General features: G+C 45.5%; 1 protein-coding gene across 1 annotated transcript in view; it reads left to right on the forward strand.

Annotated features, from left to right (window-relative positions):
- The first annotated feature begins 4421 nt into the window (after positions 1 to 4421).
- LOC147633852 (protein translocase subunit SECA1, chloroplastic-like) overlaps positions 4422 to 22313 on the forward strand; it is a 98154-nt gene continuing 80262 nt past the window's right edge. The window contains exons 1-8 of the mRNA XM_086804904.1: positions 4422 to 5010; positions 8396 to 8468; positions 8595 to 8801; positions 11243 to 11346; positions 11458 to 11637; positions 11893 to 12111; positions 12326 to 12439; positions 12532 to 12645. Coding sequence (XP_086661030.1) covers positions 4606 to 5010; positions 8396 to 8468; positions 8595 to 8801; positions 11243 to 11346; positions 11458 to 11637; positions 11893 to 12111; positions 12326 to 12439; positions 12532 to 12645 — 1416 coding nt within the window. The 5' untranslated portion in view covers positions 4422 to 4605. The remainder of the gene's footprint in view (positions 5011 to 8395; positions 8469 to 8594; positions 8802 to 11242; positions 11347 to 11457; positions 11638 to 11892; positions 12112 to 12325; positions 12440 to 12531; positions 12646 to 22313) is intronic.

The following is a 22313-nucleotide window of genomic DNA, read 5'->3' on the forward strand; positions in this document are numbered from 1 at the left end:
AGGGTCAACTCCACCTTGATCCCACATGTCAAAATTCTCCTTAGTCCACACGATTCTTCTCTATTATACATACTTCCACACTCCTCCACATGCTCTCTACACTCTTCCATAAGCTTGGCATATGTTATGCATCTTGTTTTTCTAGAATTATCATTCCATGTAGACATAGGGCCCAGTCCTATTTTATGACTCATCACCCATTCTATATACATTTAGCACTATATATTACCCATACCAATGTATAAGCATGTACATGGTATTTACAATAAACACTCCATTTGTTCTCATACCCCAGTACATAATATCACATAGAAACCCTTGGAATCCTTCATGTGAAACCAAATATTTAGAGCTGGATCATCGTAAGGCTGTTGAAGATGATTCACAATGCTACCACACTAAGCTGCCATCTTCTCATACAAGATTCCCAAGTTGCCATCAAGACCTCGTGAGAAAGTATTCACATAATCTTAGCTTCTTGTACAACCCCATTCTCGGTGAGCATTGTTAGCATATTGAATGCCAGGTCCCACACATGGATAATCACCACACATGTATATTATTCATTGTAATAAATAAGCCTCAACAGAAGGAAAATTTTGGTATTACAGGATCTCCGGTTTTGGTTCAATAGCCTTTTAGTGGCTAGTGGAGCCTTTAGGGCTTGTGCCTCTAGCTATTTTGTTGCTTGCTTCAAAGTGGCCGCTTGGGATTTCTTCTTATTGGTAGCCTTGGATGTTCCTTTGGTTGCTGCCCTTTGTCTTGGTTTGGAGCTTTGTGATGGCATTAAAAGGGGGATTATATGAATAAGTCCTCCTTGTATGCTTAATAAGTTAAGGCTTGTCCTAGTGGTAGCATATGCTCTTGCCCCATGGGAGCGATTGTCACTTAGTGAGAATAATCCTTCTAAGCATGATCGAATCCGCACTTATAGCTAAATTCAAATTATTTAATCAACCGTCCAACATAAAGCAATTGCATCATATCCAACAAAAATCAAGCCTATAAACAAAGACATGAAAACACATAAAAATACTTAGCTCTCACACTATACCACCAATGGGAACAATCTTTCCCCCATCATGTGTGTGCCTATCCCCACACATGGGAATTTATATATAATGCTAAAAATAGGCCACTGCCTACAAAAATACAAAAGCGGTGCTTTCACTTTGCATGGCGCTCTCTCTTTTCTCAAAATAGAGAGCTCTATTTTATTAAATTAATTAAGGTTAGGAGAAAGCTTTTATAAGCTTTACAAAATATCAAAAAATAAATATTGCCATAGTCTCAGCTTCAAGTCGTCTAAGCTTATGAAAATAAATAAAATAATGTGCACAAGCTTGCACATACATATAAAGCTTGCACATACATATAAAGCTTGCACATACAGATAAAGCTTGCTCAAAATTGTGAATGCCTTGCAAAATAATTATTTATGTGCATCCAACTTAATCTTTCAAGTTATTCTCACCTATAAACTATCCAAAAAACAATTTGTATATTGAACACTTATCCATAGGCAAACAAACAATCACCACACAAACATCAAGCATTAGTACTCCAGTTGATCTTGCCATACAACCCAACTATTACAAACACTAGAGGCCCCACACATACATCAATGTGCACCAAACATATTTATATTTATAACAACATCACATTGAGAAGTGTGGTGCCATAGAGCACATGTAAAGGCAGGGAGTCAGTAGGTGAGCATGAAGCCATATGGCAAAACTGGATTATCCCACATGCACGGAACAAGCAAAGATGTACTCTACCCATTTAAAAGGGGTCATTTTCAAGCAATGGAAGTATAAGCATTTGCACATATCTCAAGTCTCTCTATGAGTCCAAGCTAATCTGTCTTGGAACCTAATTGATTTGAGTCTATTGCACATACACATCATCATGTGTGTAATTAGATACCATCCACATTAGCTTAGTGTAATCACTAATCATTAGTATGTGATTAGCTTAATCCACTTGCATTAGTGAAGGTACCATGGATTTTAACATGGTATCAAAGATTCACATAACCCCATGAGCTTCTCTAACCCTCCATTGCATTAATCTCATCTTATATTGGCACTAATATTCCATTAGCTCCACTAATCCCATCTTATCCTCCTTTCACCTCTTGTGGCCCAAATTTGCAAAGCTAATCGCTCGCTGTCTATTCTCTCTACCATCGATCCCAATCGAGTGCAGCAAGAGAAAATGGCGATTTTCTTCTTCTTGTCCATTCTCCCTCTCTACTCACAACTGGTCTTCCTCTTAGGGGATGTTTAGCAATGCTATGAGAGCTATCCACAACCCAAGCCTCATGTCAAATGATCCATCGATTAAGTTGCAGCAAAGCACATTATTAGTCGAGGCCTTTTTGCTAAATCTCATTGATTTTTGCATGTTTTGACGTGATTCTTGGGCTCTATCCCTTGCTCCTCATCATTAGGAGCAATAAGGCTATATAGAAAGGTCCATAAACTTAGAAAGTAACAATCACATGAGGACAAAGCTAGTGCCTTTGCCTAGTTGTTTGATGGACTCCATAGAAAGTTATTTGAAACAAGAATTAAGATGTTTAATCACGTTTGTAAGTTCGTAAGGTTCTTTAGATGACAAATCTTAAAAATTTTGCAAACATAATCCACCCACATGAGAGTGAGAGAGAGCTCTATTTAAATTGGATAGACACGCCCCTTGCTTTTGTGAGTGAAAACACTCCCCCCTCATTTACAAGGCAATGCTGGCTGGCTTCATACATGGAGGCCGCTTGGCTTGACCTTTTATATACATATTCATAATGGCTCCTTTTGTTTCTAAAAATCATAGCTCTGATTTTGGGAGGAGAATTTTAGAAAAACAAGCATATACATAACTAGAAAATTTCATAGACAATTCATACTATATAGAGTTTTGTTTAAAAGTTGACTGAATATGGATACATTTTAATCTTGCTAGGATGAGAGAGAAGCAAGAGAGAAATGAGATAAAGATAGAGATAGGGAGACAATAGAGGGCTGAGAGAAAGAGAGAAGACGAGGCAAGGAGAGGGCTGAGAGAGAGTGTGAGAGAGGGGGGGTGGGGGGGGCGAGGCATAAGAGCCCAACTTCGTCTTCTTTTCTCTGTCTAGCATCACCATAAGTGGCATACTGTGTAGAGCAAGCAGGGTAGTCTCCACCACCTCCAAGCAAAAACAAGCCGTGTGAGGGAATTTGCATTTAGCAAACAAAGTGCAGAAGGATCCTGATTACAGAAAGTTATCACTTTTTGGACTGAGGGGTAAGGTCGGCTTGACAGTTAGGTTGTACAGGGAATATTATTCCTTATTGAGTGGATTAAACAATTTAAATAATCGTAAATTGCCTCCCCCTGTGAGGATTGCCAAAAGTGTTCGCATGCATCTTCACACATCCTAGTAGTCCGCCAAAGGTATTGGCCTACGTGGAGGATGATTCACATACAACTTTTCCAAAAAAGTATCCGGCCACTTAACGTAGCCCCAAGGTTGTCGAGGGCGGTAGGCAACGAGGGGATATGTGCTAGCACCCTTTTTTTACAATTTGTCAAAATATCAAGCCTAGGAAGAGTCAAACCAAGGATTTTGTCCAACTAGTATGAAGGTTTTACCAATGGATCCACAATTCTTTCATATCTATGAGGGAAAAATGCAAAAATTATAACCTTGAACCGTCTGCCCTTTTGTGAAGATGAGGACGGACGGTGGCCCGGCAAACCCCTCTAACCAGTCGGACATGGTGGATGCTTCACCTTGTTCGTGGAATTGTGTGTGGTCTTCCTAAATCCTAAACCTTTAAAACAATCCTGAGAGATATGCCATGTCATTACTAAAAAATGAAGAACAAAGCCAAGATAGCATGACAACAAAGCACTTCCCTTATGTGGTTTTGGAGAAAGCGATCATTATCACACTACCTGCAGTCTCAAAGAAGTAGTTCTGAGACTCATAACCCTTGAATGTTCATGAAGGAAGTTGAAGGATAACTATAGAAGCCACAAACATAGCCATGGTTGTGAAGATGATGAGAGCAGGCGTATGCGGGACACTCAGTAGGCTTTTGGACCAGTGCTTACGTTTTGCATTATTTTGGCCTCACGTGAGCTCTCCAACCCCTCTAACCAGCCAAACGTGGTGGGGGCGGGAGGCTTCACCTTGTTCATAGAAATGTGTGAAGTCTTCCTAAACCACGGCTCAAAAAAATATATTTTCAACCAATCAAAATAAAAGCAAATTTTAAATATATCCGCTTTTTGTTTCAAAATCTCTACAATATGTCGGTTTTATAACTAAAATTTATAAAAAATCATTCCTTAAAATAATAGCTACTTAAAATCTCAGCAAGTTTTTCTTAATTCTGGCCACTACAAATACACTAGAATGCCATTTTTTTAGCCCTGTTCCAAAACATGACTAAAGAAATGGCCAAGATGGCTTGCCAACAAGGCACTTGCCTTATCTGGTTTTGGAGAAAGTGATCATTGTCACACTACCCACAGTCTCAAAGAAGGTTCTGAGACTCATAACCCATGAGCGTTCACGAAGGAAGCTGAAGGATAACTACAGAAGCCACAAACATAGCCATGGCTCTGCAGATGGTCAGAGCAGGAGCTGTATGCGGCGAGACATACCAGGCTTTTGGATCGGCCCCTTCCGTTTTGCATTATTCTGGCCTCGCCCGAGCTCGTAACGATGCTCACAGCCACTCCTTTCTAGGGCACAACAAACTTCTATTCAATCTATGCTCGACGAGTTCCAACCGTCCTGTGGCACCCCCTATCGCTGCTGCCCTTGGTGGCTTTCTCGGGGGCCTCTTCAAAGGTCCAGATGCTGGAGAAGCTACCAGACAGCAGTATGCGACCACCGTCACCTCTGTGAACTCTCTGGAGCCGGCCATATCTGCTCTCTCGGACGATGAACTCCGTGGGAAATCTGTGCACTTCAAAGAGCGCGTCTCCCAAGGAGAGTCTCTTGATTCAATTTTGCCTGTAAGCCCTCTTCTCAAAGGCTGCCGAGTTAGGAGCGTCGCAATGGAGACACACACACACACACACCCACACGCTATACACACACACAGTTCTCGGATATAGAAAGGAACCAATCTGTCTCACGGCTAACCTAGCTCACGTACCACTTATGTGCACATGGATGCATTATATATATATTGAGAATGAAAGCAGTACATTCATGCATGTGCTTGCATATATACATATCTATGCACGTTCATTTGCAGACATTAAAGCTTGATAGTAGATGTTTTTTTTTTGGGTGACTGATGCTTGGAGTGGTGTTGCCAATTTGTTTTACCTGGCTTGATCTTTCTGTGCCGGCCTCTGTTCGTATTGGCAAAGCTTTGCTTTTGCTTCTTCATGCTGCCTCCTTGGCCTCTTCCTATTGGAATTCTCGAGTATTGGCATCGTTGTGGAGCTCTTGTTGCCATTTAGTCCATCTTCTGTGTTGTATTGATGCCTTTGAACATTGCAAGTTGGTCAGCTCAAACTCTCTTTTCGGTGGTTGATGTGCCTGAAGTTTTGATATGCTTCCAAAGGCTCTTCTTTGTTGTTGGAGTTGCAGTTGCTGGTGGAGAGCACCAGCACTTGCTACTTCTGACCCTGCCACATGTGCATCTTTATGCTCACCACCATCTAGAATTTTGAATATTGCTGCACTCTTCTCTCTCTTATCGCTGCAAACCCTAGCACATAGATTATGGATCGGAGGTCCTACTGCAGGATATCCATGGCTGTACTGTGTGCGTGTAGAGAGAGAACAAAAACGATAAGCTAGAGAGAGAGACAATAATTTGCACCACTAAAATAGGATTGATTGATGTATTCAATTCCGCCTACTAGTACAATGCCTTTTTATAGGTGCAGGACCTTATCTTTTGACTCAATCAAACATACTAGATGAATGACACATGGCATGGCCATTGACATCGTTGCTTACTTCACACACACATACTGTCCTATCCACCTAAAGGTGGGTTCACACACATAAGCACACTTACACATAAGTGAGTCTTCTCACCACTGTTCACACACATGCACACACGGGTACACAAATAGTAATACATGCACACGTACCGAGGCTCCGAATACCCAACAAACCCCCATTCGCAACAACGAAGGTTGAAGTGTGATGAGGAACTTTCACTAGGCAGGAATACACATGCTCCATGTTTGGCCCAAACTTGGCATGTTCTAGTTGCAGGCTCAGAGGCTCAAAGGCTGGTAAGCTTGGCTTAGAGGTTGGTGAGCTTGGCCTCCACAGGCTTAGAGACTCAACACTAGCATGGCTCAGAGGCTTATCATGCTTGGCTCAGAGGTTCATGTAGCTTGTTCCCAACTCAGACTCAGAGGCCAAGGTGGAATAAAGGAGCATTATAAATGTTGGAATGATTCTGTCTCTGTGTGGTGGAGGGTATTGATGCTCTGGGTCGGGGATGTTTGGCTTGCAGAATGGATCGAGCTCTCTCCCTAAGAACTCCTCTCGGGCGTGGAGCTAGAGCGTGGGTACGGGTGGTGGGCTTTGATGTCGTAGTAGAGAAACTGTTGTGGGCAGTTGATTTCTATGTGGATGTATGTACCACAAAGAAATCTGTGATGGCTCTCTATGAGGTGTCTTATGAGGTGTCCTGTCAGAGCCGGGGCTGTCTCTCAACATGCTGCCTCAACACTACATCCCTGTGTGGTTTGAGCTCGATCAAGTACATGCCCAAGCACCTCTGATCCTCAAACTGTATCACCCATGTGAGTGGTTTGAATCCCTCTCGGAAGAGGCAGTTGAATCTCCCCCATATCTCATAGTAAGCTGGGCAACCGAGCATATAATGGGCCTCATCCTCTACTGCTCCTGTGATGCATACTGTGCATGTCCTCTCCTCATGTGGGATATCCTCAGCTCTGCCAGTCTCTACTTTGAGGCGGTGGGAGGATACCTTGAGCTGCCCGATCGTGATACGCATGGCATGTGACGTGTATCTGTATGTATCCCGGGATCTCAAAGAATCCATCCTCGGAGAGTCTCAAGAAGTGATCTCTATAGAACTGACACTTCTTACCAATCTTTGACAGACACACCCATGTCTGGTGTATGTGTAGCCCGAGTAGATCTAACCAGATGATCCGGTTGATCTCTTGACGTGAGAGATCAAGGTATGGGGAATCCAAGCTATATTGAAACGGGGGGGGGGGGGGGGGGGGGGGGGGGGGGGGGGGGGATGGTCCATTTGTATGCCACTCGTCTAGCCGTGTCGCTGAGGAGGAGGGCAGTCCAGCTTGTCTCAGTCGCTCCCTCTCCCTCTCGCCGTATAATTGCATAGAGGACTCTAGTGCTAGTCGTGGGAGGCAATCTCTATCAAGCGTGAGAGAGAGAGAGAGAGAGAGAGAGAGAGAGAGTTCTACAAAAGACCAAAGGGTCTATGAGACCAAAAGTGTTACAATATGTCCATGAAGTGATTGAATCATGGAAATAATAAAAAACCCCAACTAGGGCTGAAACAAAAAACAGCCATGCAAAAGCTAGTGGTACAATGATACAATGTGATAGGGCAAAGGGAGTCCTTGGCATTTGTGGTTGTATAGAGGCTCCACTGCTTGTGGAGGGGCACTGCTATAGAGAGACTTTTAGGCGATAAAAATGAGAGTCTGAATTATAAAACCATAAAAAAAGTGATGATGTAACTCAGAATTTGAAAATGACTTGTACATCTCCTACTATAACCCTAAATGTAGTGGTTATACATTATCCCGGTTACAGCCTGACAACACAATTTCTGAAGGATTATTTTAACATGATTTATATCCTTTGTCATGCCAAACATCCCTCTCTAACGCTACGGTGTGCTAACCATACCCCTTGTACCATGTTCTATCTTATGGTGGTGTGAATGGTATTATCAAGCACATCAATTTGTGTACCATTAAGCACATCATATTATTCTGAGACAATTATAAAACAGGCTCACTTATATCAAGAGCTTGTGTCGTGGTTTACCCATTGCATTTTTTTGGAGGGAGGTTCTAAACTTGGCATCTCCATCCAAGACCAGGCAACTGTTGTTTGTGAATATTTGCTACACACGATTTGAGAGAGGTGGCTGCTGCCAACCTCTCCCTCTCCTCTCAAAACACACACACACAAAGAAAGAAAACTAATATGTGATAACAAAAATAAGAGTTCTAAATAATTTGTAACAAAGAAACAAGAGGATTATCCTATCAGAAGGCTATGGGATTTTGTTTGATCGTCAGATCGGGTAGAATGTGATTCACTTGAGTGTGCGACTTATTATGGGCTCAGAAGTAAGGTCAACACCTATAGCTTATGCTGAACATTTTTTCTCTGCTGCTTTGAATTCTACTATTACAGGAAGCATTTGCAGTTGTTCGAGAGGCTTCCAAAAGGGTTCTTGGATTGCGGCCTTTTGATGTTCAGTTAATTGGTACCACAGCCTTCCTACTTGCTAGCCTGGTCATCTTCATTGTTTCTATGTAGGCTGTCATATGTATTTGGTGCCACACACCATATTTTAGAGCCTTTGTTTTATTAACTGTCTGGCTCATGGCAGGTGGCATGGTCCTCCACAAGGGAGAGATAGCAGAGATGAAAACAGGTGAAGGTAAAACTTTGGTTGCGGTTCTTCCAGCTTATTTGAATGCATTGGCTGGTCGTGGTGTGCATGTAGTCACTGTGAATGATTACTTGGCACGACGGGATTGCGAATGGGTTGGCCAAGTACACCGTTTCCTTGGTTTACGAGTGGGCCTTATCCAACGTAAGCAACTTTATTTTTTGTTGGTGCTTTATTTCTGTTACTGGAAACCTAAAACTTATGATGTGTCCTTGATTTATTGTGTTTTAGTTATAAAATATGCAAGATGCATGTTCTTCTTGATAGGGCAGGAGGTCTGCCTTCTTCTCTCCTTGCTGGAATAAACACTTTCCTAGGACGAGTAATTGGAATTTGGCCTTTATGAGCAAATCTGGTTTACAAAACCCTCTCCCCTTTTTGGTGACACAGATTTGCCTCAGTGACTTTGTTTATGGGAGAGCATGCCACTCATTATATTGCAGTGGGACCAAGGAGAGTGGATTTGCAGGATCCAGCAGCGCAGCCAGCCTACCTTGCTGGTTACTCCATTGCCTACATGGCGCGACTTTGGTAACAGATGCAGACTCACCAGTAAGGTCACATTTCACACAAACAACAGGAGGACAAGCTCTTTATGATTAAGAATCTTCTGGTGGCCAAGGGCTTATGGGGTTTTGTTTGTGGGGATGGCAACTCATCCACACATTGCGTGTGCCACACCTCAACGAGGTAAAGGGTGAGGTGCTTGGCAGGCTCAAGCTCAACCTGCAGCACCCTCCTAGGAACAAAGAAGATGGGATGCAAGAGAGTACATGCTGTCTTTTAATGCTTTGTCGGCCAAGAGGGCGATAATACCTCATATTTGGTACAACAATGGACGATGCTAGGCATGACACCGCATACTCTCATTCAGTTTCGGCAATGCCTTTGGAGCTGTGGTTGCCCTAGCAAAGTTACTTTCTTTCTTTGGTTTAAAGGGCATTGTGGCCTTGTGGTGGGCTCTTGAATTTCCAGGGTGCACTAACGGTAGCTTTTAAATCACTTTGAAGCAGAAGCACGAAACTGAGACCACACAAACTAGAGGAAGAGATAAAAGTTAAAGTGATAGTAGAAGACGTGATTCTTATAACCTAATCTTGTCTCTCTCGCAAACTAAAGAAAGCAAATGTTAACAAAAATATTGCTAGATATGGCAAGATCTGAACTGCTTACCAAGCTGAAATAGCATGGTGGTGAATAGACCAACAAAACCTTATGTAGTGCTCTCCCATTCACTGAAATCTGATGTGTAGGAAACCTTGGACTGACCTGCATTGATTGTTGCTACCTTGGCTGCTTTTGAGGACTGAATCTGCTACTCTCCAAGTTTGGTCTTCTCTTCCTTGACTGGCTGCTCTAGAAGATTTGTTGAAGGTATGAGGAGAGGGATTCTATTTATAGGCCTGCGAAAAGTTGGTCAACTTGTGTTAATTTGCTTTTTTGCAGTGGGCGGTCTAGTTTCACCTATACTGGGTTCCCTGCCTGACATTAATAGCCTTTTTTTCCCCTTTATAGGACTCACAACATTGGCCGATTCTTGTGGCAAACCCTAACCCTATCTAGTAGCCTAGCATGAGACATGCATCCAATGAGTGTGGATGATGCTGGTGACATGGATAGCCATGATCAATAGGCCTGCTACATGAAAGAGGTGCAGAGCAAAGTGAGAGTCTCTATATTGCCTTACAGTTCAACAGCTTTGTCACAGGATAATGTTGTGCGTGTTCACATTGGACTGCCACAACAATCCTGTCTCATCATGTGAGGGGAGCAAAGACTCAGTCTACAGAGTCTGGCCCACTCTGCACTACCAACAGGATGGCACAGCACGCCTTGGAACTCTGTATGGAAGACATTCAGAAGCCTCAAGGCTTGGTCAAGTGGTGGGCAGTGGGCACATTGCAGAAAGACTATAGAAAGGGGTGCCACACCTCTTGGATTGTCCGTCAGCACCATTTGGATGGATCTTATCCACGTGCTTCGTTGATGTTATGCACCTAGTACGAATCTTTAGGATTAGTGGTCTAATCTAGCAGGGTTAGGGGAGCCGTGGGATTAGAGGAAGGAGGTTGATACAGGTGGCTAAGGCTCATGGTTAATAATACCAAGCATACTGGCTATTTATGACCAGAGAGTTATTTATAGTAGTGGCCACTATATAAGTGAGACTTGGGTTACCGTCGGGAACATGATTGGATGCGTTGTGCGGATGTCATGAAATGTGAGGAGCTGACGTGGAATCAAATGTGGGACCTCTCCATTGACTCCACTTGCTGCACTAACCAAGAGGTCCATTCCCGATTTGTGAGGACTGGGCCTGCATAATTACGTTCTAGCTTTTATCTTTTTGCCGCACTTTGTGAAAAGATGGACAGAGGATACATACTAACCAGGGGAAATATATTCTAAAACTGCCAGTTTTTGGGGTGCCGGTTCCATGGACGCATCTTAGTGGTACCTGAGTATGGAGTTATGTTTAAGCCATCATAATAGTGTCCGTTGTATTGGTTTTCTTCAGATAGATGATGAAGATGGAAACACTATGCTTTAGTCCATTGAGTGTTCACAAATGCATTGTGTTGCAGAGGGTATGACCAGTGAGCAGAGAAGGGAGAACTACCTATGTGATGTGACTTATGTCACCAACAGTGAACTTGGCTTCGACTATCTGCGAGATAACTTGGCTGTGGCAAGTATTCATGTCGTATAATGGGTATCTTGGTTCTTTACAGCTAGTCTTTCAGCTTCTAGATAAGGAGGTTTGTGCAGCTAATCATTGTTTTTGTGCTTTATGGTGCAGAGTGTCAGGGATCTTGTTCTGAGGGGTTTCCAGTATTGTATCATTGATGAGGTTGATTCTATACTCATAGATGAAGCTCGAACTCCACTGATCATATCAGGGCCTGCTGAAAAGCCAAGTGAACAGTACTATAAAGCTGCAAAAATAGCTTCAGCTTTTGCACGGGATATTCACTATACTGTAATGTCTACTTATCCTTGGTTGAACTATGTGTGGTTAAGCTGAGTCCAAGATAATCATTGTCCCAAGCACAAAACCTTGACATTTTGTTTTTGCTTTAATATATATATCATCAAATTATTTTACGTTTGAATTTTATTATAAACCATCAATAATGCTGCTAGTATAAAAATAAATAATTGTTATTATTTAGTATCTTTCTCAAGTTTTCGTTAAAGCAAGGCACCCTTCTCTTGTTCTCATTGCAATTGACAGGTTGATGAGAAGCAGAAGTCGATACTACTGACAGAGCAAGGCTACGAAGATGCCGAAGAGATTCTGGATGTGAAGGACCTCTACGATCCTCGAGAGCAGTGGGCATCCTACCTTCTTAATGCAATCAAGGCCAAAGAACTGTTTCTGAAGGATGTCAGTTATATCGTACGGGGTAAAGAAGTTGTGATTGTTGATGAATTCACGGGCAGGGTCATGCAGGTATTTACTTTCCATACTCCATGACCTAAATAGAGGATAGGTTTTGGTTTACACAAGCTTGCATGCATAGCATTCATTGGAATGTATATAAATGCATGCTTGCACCCAACCTCATTTATGAGGAATTAGGATGAGGGGTTTATGGACACGTATTGCTTCAACCCTGCTGCCATCCTCATCGATATGGTCTCAATTTTGGGCCTTGGCTCTGCAGGGTAGACGATGGAGTGATGGTCTACACCAGGCTGTTGAAGCAAAGGAAGGCTTGCCCATTGAGAATGAGACCGTGACTCTGGCCTCAATCAGTTATCAAAACTTTTTCCTGCAGGTGAAGTCAGCATTTTATGTGCCCATTTCTCACCTTGTTTCGTTTCGTTTCCAAAATCTGACTCTTGGCTTAAAATGGCAAGCTTGTTTTAGTATCCGAAGCTCTGTGGAATGACTGGTACAGCTGCAACAGAGAGTGCCGAATTTGAAAAGATATACAAGTTGACAGTGACTGTCGTCCCGACTAATCAACCTATGGTTAGAAAGGTAATTAAAGCTTGATTTTTTCATGGTTCTTGATAAAAATCACTAAAATAAAGGGGAGACTCCGCGAATGGATGGCTATGATGGTGCTAGCTGGGTGGCAGTGATGGGCCTAGCAGTTGAATGGAGGCAATGGATAGGATCCAAAGGGCAATGGATAGGATCCAAAGGGTAAATGGATAGGATCCAAAGGGTAAATGGATTTAAAAAGGACTAGATAAGGAATTTCTTGGGGGGATTCTAAAGGGAGAGATGAAGTTACCACTTCAAAAAGTGCACTTTTCTGTCCATGTGCTTATCCTCTAGCATTGTTTCTTGCACTGTTTGGATTCCCACTCATTATTAGGATTCCAAGCCTTGCTTGTCTCTTTTTTTGGTTCCTTGTCCATCAATACACTCCAAGGCCCACTCCTCCTTGCACTTTCTAGAACCATATCCTAGCTTTACCTCCCCTACCTTTTATTCATGGGGCTCCCACACAGGTAGCACACTGTCGAGAGACCATGGTGACTGTACAGGAAGCCCGCAAGGTGGGGAAGTGGGCTGTCTACAGAGATGGCCACATCATTATCACCGAGCGTTGATGTGGTCCTCTACGGATCACACCTCAGGCCTTTTCTTAGCATCGTTGTAACTTGGTTGAACACAATGCTAATCAATACACTTAAATACACTAAGATTTGAAGGACATTTGCTCAAATACAAGAAGTAAATTGCTGAATTGACAAGAGGCACACAATGAGCCGGAACGGCCGACCCCGCCCTTGAGTAAATTGTATTACTATTGGAGAAATTCAATACATAGTTTCACGGGCATCCATTGCCAAATCCTCCATGCCAATGCATATGAAATTCAGCATTTAGAAAACAATGGTATGTCCATGTAGATCACCAAGGAGCTGCCTTGATGCCCGGCCCGACTTCAGTGCCCATATTCTCTACCATTGGCTCTATGTTCTACCGAGCAAGGTAGCAACATCTTCAAGAGCACATAGGACAAGAGAAATACTACACAGGGCGGCTAAACAAGGAGTCCTGCCCTTCTACTGAGTAAGGAATGACAATACATTGTCCAATTACCTTACCAGTCTTCATAGAAGTTGTTGCAAGCGGAAGCCTTCGCGTTGGAAGCTTTAGAGGTGTTGATATCTTTGATTTGCCGCAATCCTTCGCGACAAAAGTCTTCAAGAGGATGAAGGGAACCTTGGGAAAGCTTCCCCTATGGTTCAACTTGAGAAAGGAAGGCTGAAATTAGGGTTTTCAGCAAAAAGACCAGAAATTACAGCAAAAATGAGAGCTGTTTTGCTGAATTTCAGTCATTGGGAGTGAGTAGGAGAGTGATTAGCACTTGGAAACACTCTTGGAAGCTTGGAAAACACCCTAGCAAGTTGGGTATGGCTATGGAGAGCTTGGAAATGGAGAGAGATGGTGGAAAAACAGAGTTTTCAGCCTCCAAAAATCCTCATGAAGAGAAAACACGAATTTCTCTTAATAAGTAAGTGAATTGGGGTCCAATCAGGTGAAGGGACATGGGGAGATGCCCATTTATGAGTAAAAGGGGAGGATCAGGTCCTGGACATTGAGTCTTGTCCGCCTCGGGACTTCAGTGAGTGTGAACTTGGAAGACGTCATAATTTATAAGTGACTTTTGGGCGTCCAAACTTTAATGAAATGGGAACGCACTCACTTATAAATATTGGCTAAGTCCTAAGGGCTATTTGAGCCTAGATCGGGAAATACTTACCACCTGTTCACATGCCACACAACCATGTCAGCAGACAGTTTCACACGCACAGTTCACGGGCGGGCGTCCCCTTACCCGGAACTACACATAGGTCATGCAGGCATGAAAACAGCATGCAATTTCATTTGCAGGCAAGCACATAAAGATGCTATGCAATGCAACATTGACATGAGCAATTTCCGTTCATGAAACCATATAAGACCAGGCGTTTCCAGGCAAGTATACGCAATACCAGACCCAGTGGAAAGCCAATCCTCCAGGCGTTTCCGAGCATGTACACAAAGGCACAAGTCCCAACGGAAAGCCAAGTCCTCCAGGCGTTTCCGGGCATGTACACAAAGGCACAAGTCCCAGCGGAAAGCCAAGTCCTCCAGATATTCCGGGCATGATAACATCAAGTTCCAGCGGAATATCATATCCAACTATACAGCATGACACGTGTCAATCACCTGCATAGGTATATTCCATAAGCCATGGACACCAATCCAATATGTACATAGTGTGAAAGCAAGAGTGAACCATTCGGGTGGCCAAATGGTGACATTCCCCCCCCGCTTCTAAACAGTTGTCCGCAACAGAAATGCATCCAAATATGTCTGAAGTGTTAGGAAAGTGAATGCTGCAAGAATCAAGAGAGAGAGAGATGCACACAGATAAGGCACGGGTGAGGCAACAGCAACTGTACTCAACAGGGGAAGGCTACAAGGATGGGCGTCCAGGATCAATCCCAAAGGTGATAACAACTGAAGAGGGGGTGGCCTATAAATAGGCCCCAGTCAAGGAGGTCGGCCCTGAGCAGATGGCCGACCAGATCTGGTCGGCCCCTTACTGAAGGGTGGCCGACTGGTCCTAGCCCTGGCCCAAAACCCGTCTGGAAACAGCCTCCAGAATGGCCCTAAATCTCATAGAAATGGAACCAACTGTGGACCTCTCACTGGCCGGGCACAGCCACAAATAAGCCCTCTCTCAAATAGAAAACCATGAGATGCCCTAAATCTTAACACCCTCTCTGCAGCTCATGGTGAGCAACACATCTGAAGACACATCCGATGAAGATGCCGCCATGAACGCCAAAGAAGAAGGGTACATACAACTCTTTCCCAAGCTGATGCTATAGGTCCCTGCCGGGAGTATGTTGGCTGGAACACACCAAAGCCAAAATCCTCCCAGAGAACTCATCCCATAGCAGAACCTCTGACTTCGAACGCTAGACTCACTAGGTCCATAGTCGATGCACAATCAAGCAATGAACGCAAACACCACTGGTCCATAACAAAAAAAACTGTCGCTGCTGCCTGCCAGAATGTCAACTGATAAGGGTCAGAAGCAACCCATCACCCTGCCTCCCACTTGCCCTCTCTGGCTGTGACATCGTGGAAGGGGGAACCTGCCCTAGAATGGGGCAACAGGTGCCAATTCAGCCCTCAAGGAACGGTCACCCTTTGCGGAAAGGTCGGCCTCGGAATCAGATGACGAGCCAGCATCCTTCTTGGTTTTGCAATCTCTCGCCAAGTGTCCTCGTTTCCCACACTTGTAACACCTGCTTCTGCTCTTCTTCGTTTTCTCCAGACCAGCAAGGGCCGCACTAGTCAAGGTCTGAACGGCCGGGGATACCTCTAGGCTGATAGTCCGAACCAAGACCGAGTGGGCCTTTGAATCTCTGTCCTCCCAATCCTGAAGCTGCTCTAGGAACTCGTCCTCCTGAGCCGTGGTCCATTTCTTCGGGTTCTCGGGACGCTCTGGTTTCTTTTCGAAGCCCTGAACAAGTTCCCAAAGACCTTTATGAATGAACCAGATCTTGAGTTGGAGCTTCCAGTGAGCATAATTTGCCCCGTTCAATCTATCCTCTCGGGTGGAGCACGGTGGAGCCATGAAACCTGACCTGGTGAAAATGTGGATCTGCCCAACAAAACAGCCAACCAACGCTGCCAGAAGCAATCAACAGTGCCACGAGCAGACTACAGACCCCTCTATCCAGGTGCCGACAAGATACGTCAGCACCACGCAGCACCAGGGTCTCGAAATCAGCCTCCGCTATGCCTGCAGTAAATCGCCTCTTTCAGGTGCCCTCACTGAATCCCGAGCCAACTTGGCTCTGATACCATGTTAGGAAAGTGAATGCTGCAAGAATCAAGAGAGAGAGAGATGCACACAGATAAGGCACGGGTGAGGCAACAGCAACTGTACTCAACAGGGGAAGGCTACAAGGATGGGCGTCCAGGATCAATCCCAAAGGTGATAACAACTGAAGAGGGGGTGGCCTATAAATAGGCCCCAGTCAAGGAGGTCGGCCCTGAGCAGATGGCCGACCAGATCTGGTCGGCCCCTTACTGAAGGGTGGCCGACTGGTCCTAGCCCTGGCCCAAAACCCGTCTGGAAACAGCCTCCAGAATGGCCCTAAATCTCATAGAAATGGAACCAACTGTGGACCTCTCACTGGCCGGGCACAGCCACAAATAAGCCCTCTCTCAAATAGAAAACCATGAGATGCCCTAAATCTTAACATGAAGAACATGCGGGCAATCTTTGAAGAACTCTTCATCTACCCATTTAGCATCAATGGGAAGATAGTGCTTAAACTTCACAAGGTAACGCCTCACAACTTTGCCTGCAGCAAGCTTGCGTTCCTTGTGATACACAATCTGCTCTGGCTGCAAGATCTCCTCAAGCTCATCCACTTCTGGTGGATCCTCAATGACCATTTCACTGGGCTCCGGCCCTACATACTTGCGAAGAAGACTCACATGAAAAGCATTGTGTATGTGCCAATGACTAGGTAATGCCAATCTGAAAGCCACTTCATTGATCTTCTCGATCACTCGAAAAGGTCCATAGTACCTGGTTGCAAGCTTAGGATATGCACCCTCTTTGCCAGGCCTCTTTGCAAGTCTTGCTTTCTGTAATATGCGGAAGCTTCGGAGAAGGATCGGTCCTTCAAAACTCAGAAATCAGCACTCTTTTCGCGACGGAATTAACGCACAAACTGAAAGGAGATGTGCAGAAAATAGAGAGAGAAGGGGGAGATGGAGAGGACACAGTATTGGGTCCCAATTACCCTCCGTAGGGCCCCCACCACGGATGGTGTATTTGCTTTATTAGAATGATGTAAATCTGAAAACAAATACAAAGTACTTGACCTTTTCTTGGCTGGAAAACCTGCCCTTGACCTTCAGTCCTTCACCCCTTTGCTTTAGCAATGTTCTTGGCTGTCCTGGCCCTTGTTTGCTTGGAGCACTTGGTGAATTATGAGATGAGTGAAATGATTTATGTCTTGGGTATTTATACCCTCTACTATATGCAGTCGGTTGGCTTCAGGGAGCTCCACGACTGTGTCTTGTTAATAAAGTGCTTGCACACTTATAATTAACGCTTTCACACTATGCCAATACTGTCCAGCCTGCGCATATGTTCTGGGACAGCCTCCTGACTGCTGGGCACCATGCGCATGGGTGTGGGACTGCCCCCCACACCTGGCCGACTGGCTGGGTAGGGTTTCTAACCCTGTCGGCTGCCTGTCCAGCAGCCCTAGGGCTGGCCGACAGCCCTTCCAGCCCAAGCCATGGCTGGTGGGCACAATGTGGGCCCTCTTGGCCCCTTGGGGGTGGTTCTACACCTCCCCCATGCCCATTCTACAAGTGCAAGTGCAAATCCTCACACTGGGGTAGCCCTTGGCCTGTCGAGTGTAGGCCTCTTGCGCTTTAGCCAATCTGTCTTTAACGGACTCTAGGATCTCCTGGTAAGACTCCGTCACTCTGTTCGCCTCCGGTACTGAAGACGAAGTCCTGGTTAACGACGACTGGAAAGGCCTTCCAAACGCTGCCTCATATGGAGTCCTGCCAATAGCTGAAGAAAAAGAGTCATTCAGAACAGCTTGAACTAAAGGCAAAAACGATTCCCACTTACCTTGCTGATCGTGGACATAACACTTCAGCACATCAAAGGCCAACTGGTTGTATATCTCTGTCTGGCCATCTGTCTGTGGGTGGAATGCACTGGAAAAATTCAACTCAGTACCAAAATTATCAAACAATGCCCTCCAAAAATGACTGGTAAACTTGGCATCTCGGTCTGACACTATGGTCCTAGGAATCCCACCAATCGGGTACCAATGCCGAATAAATAGAACATCCTCGGCGGTCACATTGGCCCTGCAAGGAATAAGCATCACAAATTTGCTGAACCTGTCAACAATAGTCAAACACTGTGTATTACGCTTACTCGGACTGGGAGGCAGATTTGTGACAAAGTCCATAGAAATGTCTTGGAAAGGACCCTCAGGAATTGGCAAAGGCTGTAACAACCCTATCTTCTTTCCACGAGGAGCTTTCACCTTTTGACAAATGTCACAACGTTGTACGTAAGTAAACACATCACGCCTCATCTTTGGCCAATAGTATTGCCGTTCTAATTTCTCCAGAGTCGAATTCATGCCCCTATGACCACCTGTAATGGCGTCATGGGCATCATGGAGAAGAGCGAATCCGCGTACGTGTGCTTCATGTCTTCTAGTCCTGTACCAACAAGGTCAAGTCTAGTGGTCTGAATCGCAGATACTTGTCCCTTCCTGCTCAAAGCATCGGCCACTGGATTGGCCTTTCCTGGAAGGTACTCAATCATACCACCGAACTGCTGGAATATCTGACTCCAGCGGTGTTGTCGATCACTCCACTGTGCACTTGGCATCGTCTGAATCCAGCGCAATGCCTGATGGTCAGTGCGAACCTCGAAGTCACGGCCATACAGGAAATGTTTCCAATGTTTCAAGGCCTGTATAACTGCTAGGAGTTCACGATCGTAGACTGAGTAGTTCTTTTTGGCGGGCAGTAACTTACGAGACATGTAAGCTACCGGATGACCATTCTGTTGTAATACACCTCCAATTGCGATGTTACTCGCATCGGTGATCACCTGAAATGGTTCGTCCCACGAGGCAAGGGCTAAACAAGGCGCTTCTGACAAAGCCACCTTGAGGTTCTGGAATGCCTCCAACGCTCGTGGAGTCATTCGAATCTTTTGCCTCCTTGTTTTCACTCCCTTTAGCAGATCGGTGAGGTCTGCCGAGAGATCAGAAAACTTGTCAATGTGGGTGGAATATGCCTGGCATATACCCACAAATGATCTAATGTCATAAGCGGTCTGAGGTACTTCCCAGTTAACAATCTCGGCCACTTTAGCCGGATCAAGTCGAATGCCTTCGGCACTGATTATATATCCCAAGTAATGTACCTGGAACAGATAAAATTTTGACTTCTTTTCGTTGATATAGAGCTCGTTGCTTTCCAGCAACTTAAGGACTTTCTCCACATCAATGTCATGCTGCTCAACTGTAGCTGAAAATATGAGTATGTCGTCCAGAAATATGAACACACACACTCCAATCAACTCCTGGAAAATACGCATCATCATGCGGTTAAATGTAGCTGGGGCGTTCGTCAATCCAAATGGCATAACCACAAATTCATAGTGGGCCCGTTCTGTACGGAAAGCTGTCTTGGGGATGTCCCCCTCAACAATCCGAACCTGGTGGTACCCACTCTTTAAATCCAATTTAGAGAACACCTTAGCTCCATTCAGCCTCTCGAGAATATAGTCAATTCGAGGCATCGGGAATCTGCTCTTGATAGTCAGCTTGTTGAGTGCACGATAATCGACACACAACTGAGAAGACCCATCTTTCTTCTTGACAAATAAGATCGGTGCTGCAAATGGCGACACGCTGGGGGCGGATGAAGCCAGCTTGCAACAATTCTTGGAGTTGGCGGTCCAACTCCGATTCCATTGCCTTAGAAAGGCGATACGGAAACTTGCTCGGGGGTTCCGAGCCTGGGAGGAGGTCAATCTTGTGATCCTCCGGTCTGGACGGGGGAAGCTGGGGAGGGAGACTGTCCCGAAGAAAAATCTTCTGAAACTTTTCATGGAGAACCGAGTACTTCTCGGAAGCACTGGCCACCGTTTGGGCTGTCTGGATGTAAATCATCGCACACTGTGCGCCTTTCCTAACTGCTCGCTTAGCCTGCAAGTGGCTTATGAGCGGAAAGTTTGGAATACCTGGCTCACACTTAATGGTCACCGGGGTGTTTGACACATTCCGATCAATCTGGAACGTGTGCTTGTCCCACTTGACATCAGGAAGAAACTTGTAAAACCAATGGATACCCAAAATTATGTCTGCTCCTACAAGAGGGGCAACCATAAAGTCACGCACAAACTCTATGCCCTGAATGACTAACTTAGCACCTAGAGCTTCATATTTGACGCTCGTTGTCATACCTGTGCTAAAACCCTCAACTTGTTTGTCCACCGGAGTTAGCTCGAAACGGGCACGCCTAGCGGCCTCTTCCGTGATCACATCCTCCGTGCTGCCGCTGTCAAACAAGACAACGACTCTCTGGCCACCTATGTAGCCAAAGGACTTGAGCAATTCGTTGCGCTCATACTCCTGGTCATGGGCGCCCTTCTGCTTATCTTCGAGCTCCCGGCTAATAATTGCTCCAACTGAAGCACCGGGGGTTGAAGAACCAGGGGTAGCCACTGGTGTCTGTGTGGGAGCTGTGCTCACCAACGGAAGCTGTGGAGGCGGCGGCGGCCTTTGGAGGCTTCTTCGGGCAATCCCGAGAAGTATGTCCTTTTGTGTGACAAAAGTAACATCTACCCTCCTTCCTGTACTGAGCAAGCTCCTCAGCACTCAACTTGCCACCTGTCTTGCCTGCCTCCGCTTTCTGGTCTGGAGTAAGCTTAGACGCATTGTTCGAGTTCTTGGAGCCAGAGGTTCCCGGGCTCTGTCCTGGGGAAGACCCCGTCTGGTTCTAGCTTTTGCCCCCTGAGGCGTTAGCCTTGGGAGAAGCCGGCTGGGAAGTCTTGGGCTTGCCACCATTGTGTTTCATTTCTGCACTCTGCGCAAGCGAGAGTGCGTCCTCAAAGGTGGCTGGCCTGAACATACGCACCTCCCATTGGATTTGCGTGTCCAGGCCATACAAAAACTGCCCTTTCTTGTCCGAATCAGATAAGCCTAACTGTAGACACAAGGTCGAAATTCTATTGGCAAACTGAAGGACTGGTTGCGCGTTCTGACGCGCACCCCTGAACTCGTCTTCGAGTCGCTCAAGGTAGTGGGGCAGTAGAAACCGCTGCTTAAGGTCGCGGACGAACTCGTCCCACCCATAAGCTGCCATACCTGCTCTAGTGTGGGCATGAGCCCACTAAGTCCACCAAGGAATGGCCTCACCTTCCAAGTACCAACTAGCTAAGATCACTTTGTCAGTATCTGTTTTCCTAACTGCGGCAAAGTAAGCTTCAAATTGATGTAACCATGAATACAGAGTAGTGGGATCGAGTTTACCATTATACTTACTGAAATTCATTTTCTCGGGAAAATGATTCGAGGGCGCCGTCGGTGTCAATCTGGCGTCCAAAGCTCTGAGGTAACGCTCGTGTTCCACTCGTCGCATGGCGTCGTCTTCTCGTTGTCGAATCTCCAATGCTCGCATCTGCATCTCAAGCAAGGAGCTTGGCTGCGGCTGTGACCCCTCGAGAGGGTCCCTGTGACGAGGATCTGGTATCTGGGGTACGGAAGGAGAGGGAGGAGGAGATGGAAAACGCGACGCTGGAGAGCGAGAACGCTCCTCCAGAGCCAAAATCCGCGCCTTCTGCTCATCCAACTTGGTTGTCTGGTCTGCAATTGCTCGCATCATCTGCTGGAACATGTCTTGTACACTCAAGCCGGGTGCCCTAGCTGGGCTGCCTGGTGCACTCTGTTCCCATGGTTCTGGTTCTCTCTCGTCGCCAAAGCTCGCCATAGTGGGAAAATGCAATTCCTTTCTGGAACGCAATCTGACCATCCACTATCTGTGTGGGAGGCTTCCGGAGGCTAAAAACCAACCGTCCTTCGAGGGACAGGAGTCACTCCGAAAGGGGTAGTCCACCGGCG

This window comes from Cibotium barometz, chromosome 11 (genome assembly GCF_041138505.1).
Source record: "Cibotium barometz isolate CiBa-2024 chromosome 11, ASM4113850v1, whole genome shotgun sequence".
Classification (NCBI taxonomy): Eukaryota; Viridiplantae; Streptophyta; class Polypodiopsida; order Cyatheales; family Cibotiaceae; genus Cibotium; species Cibotium barometz.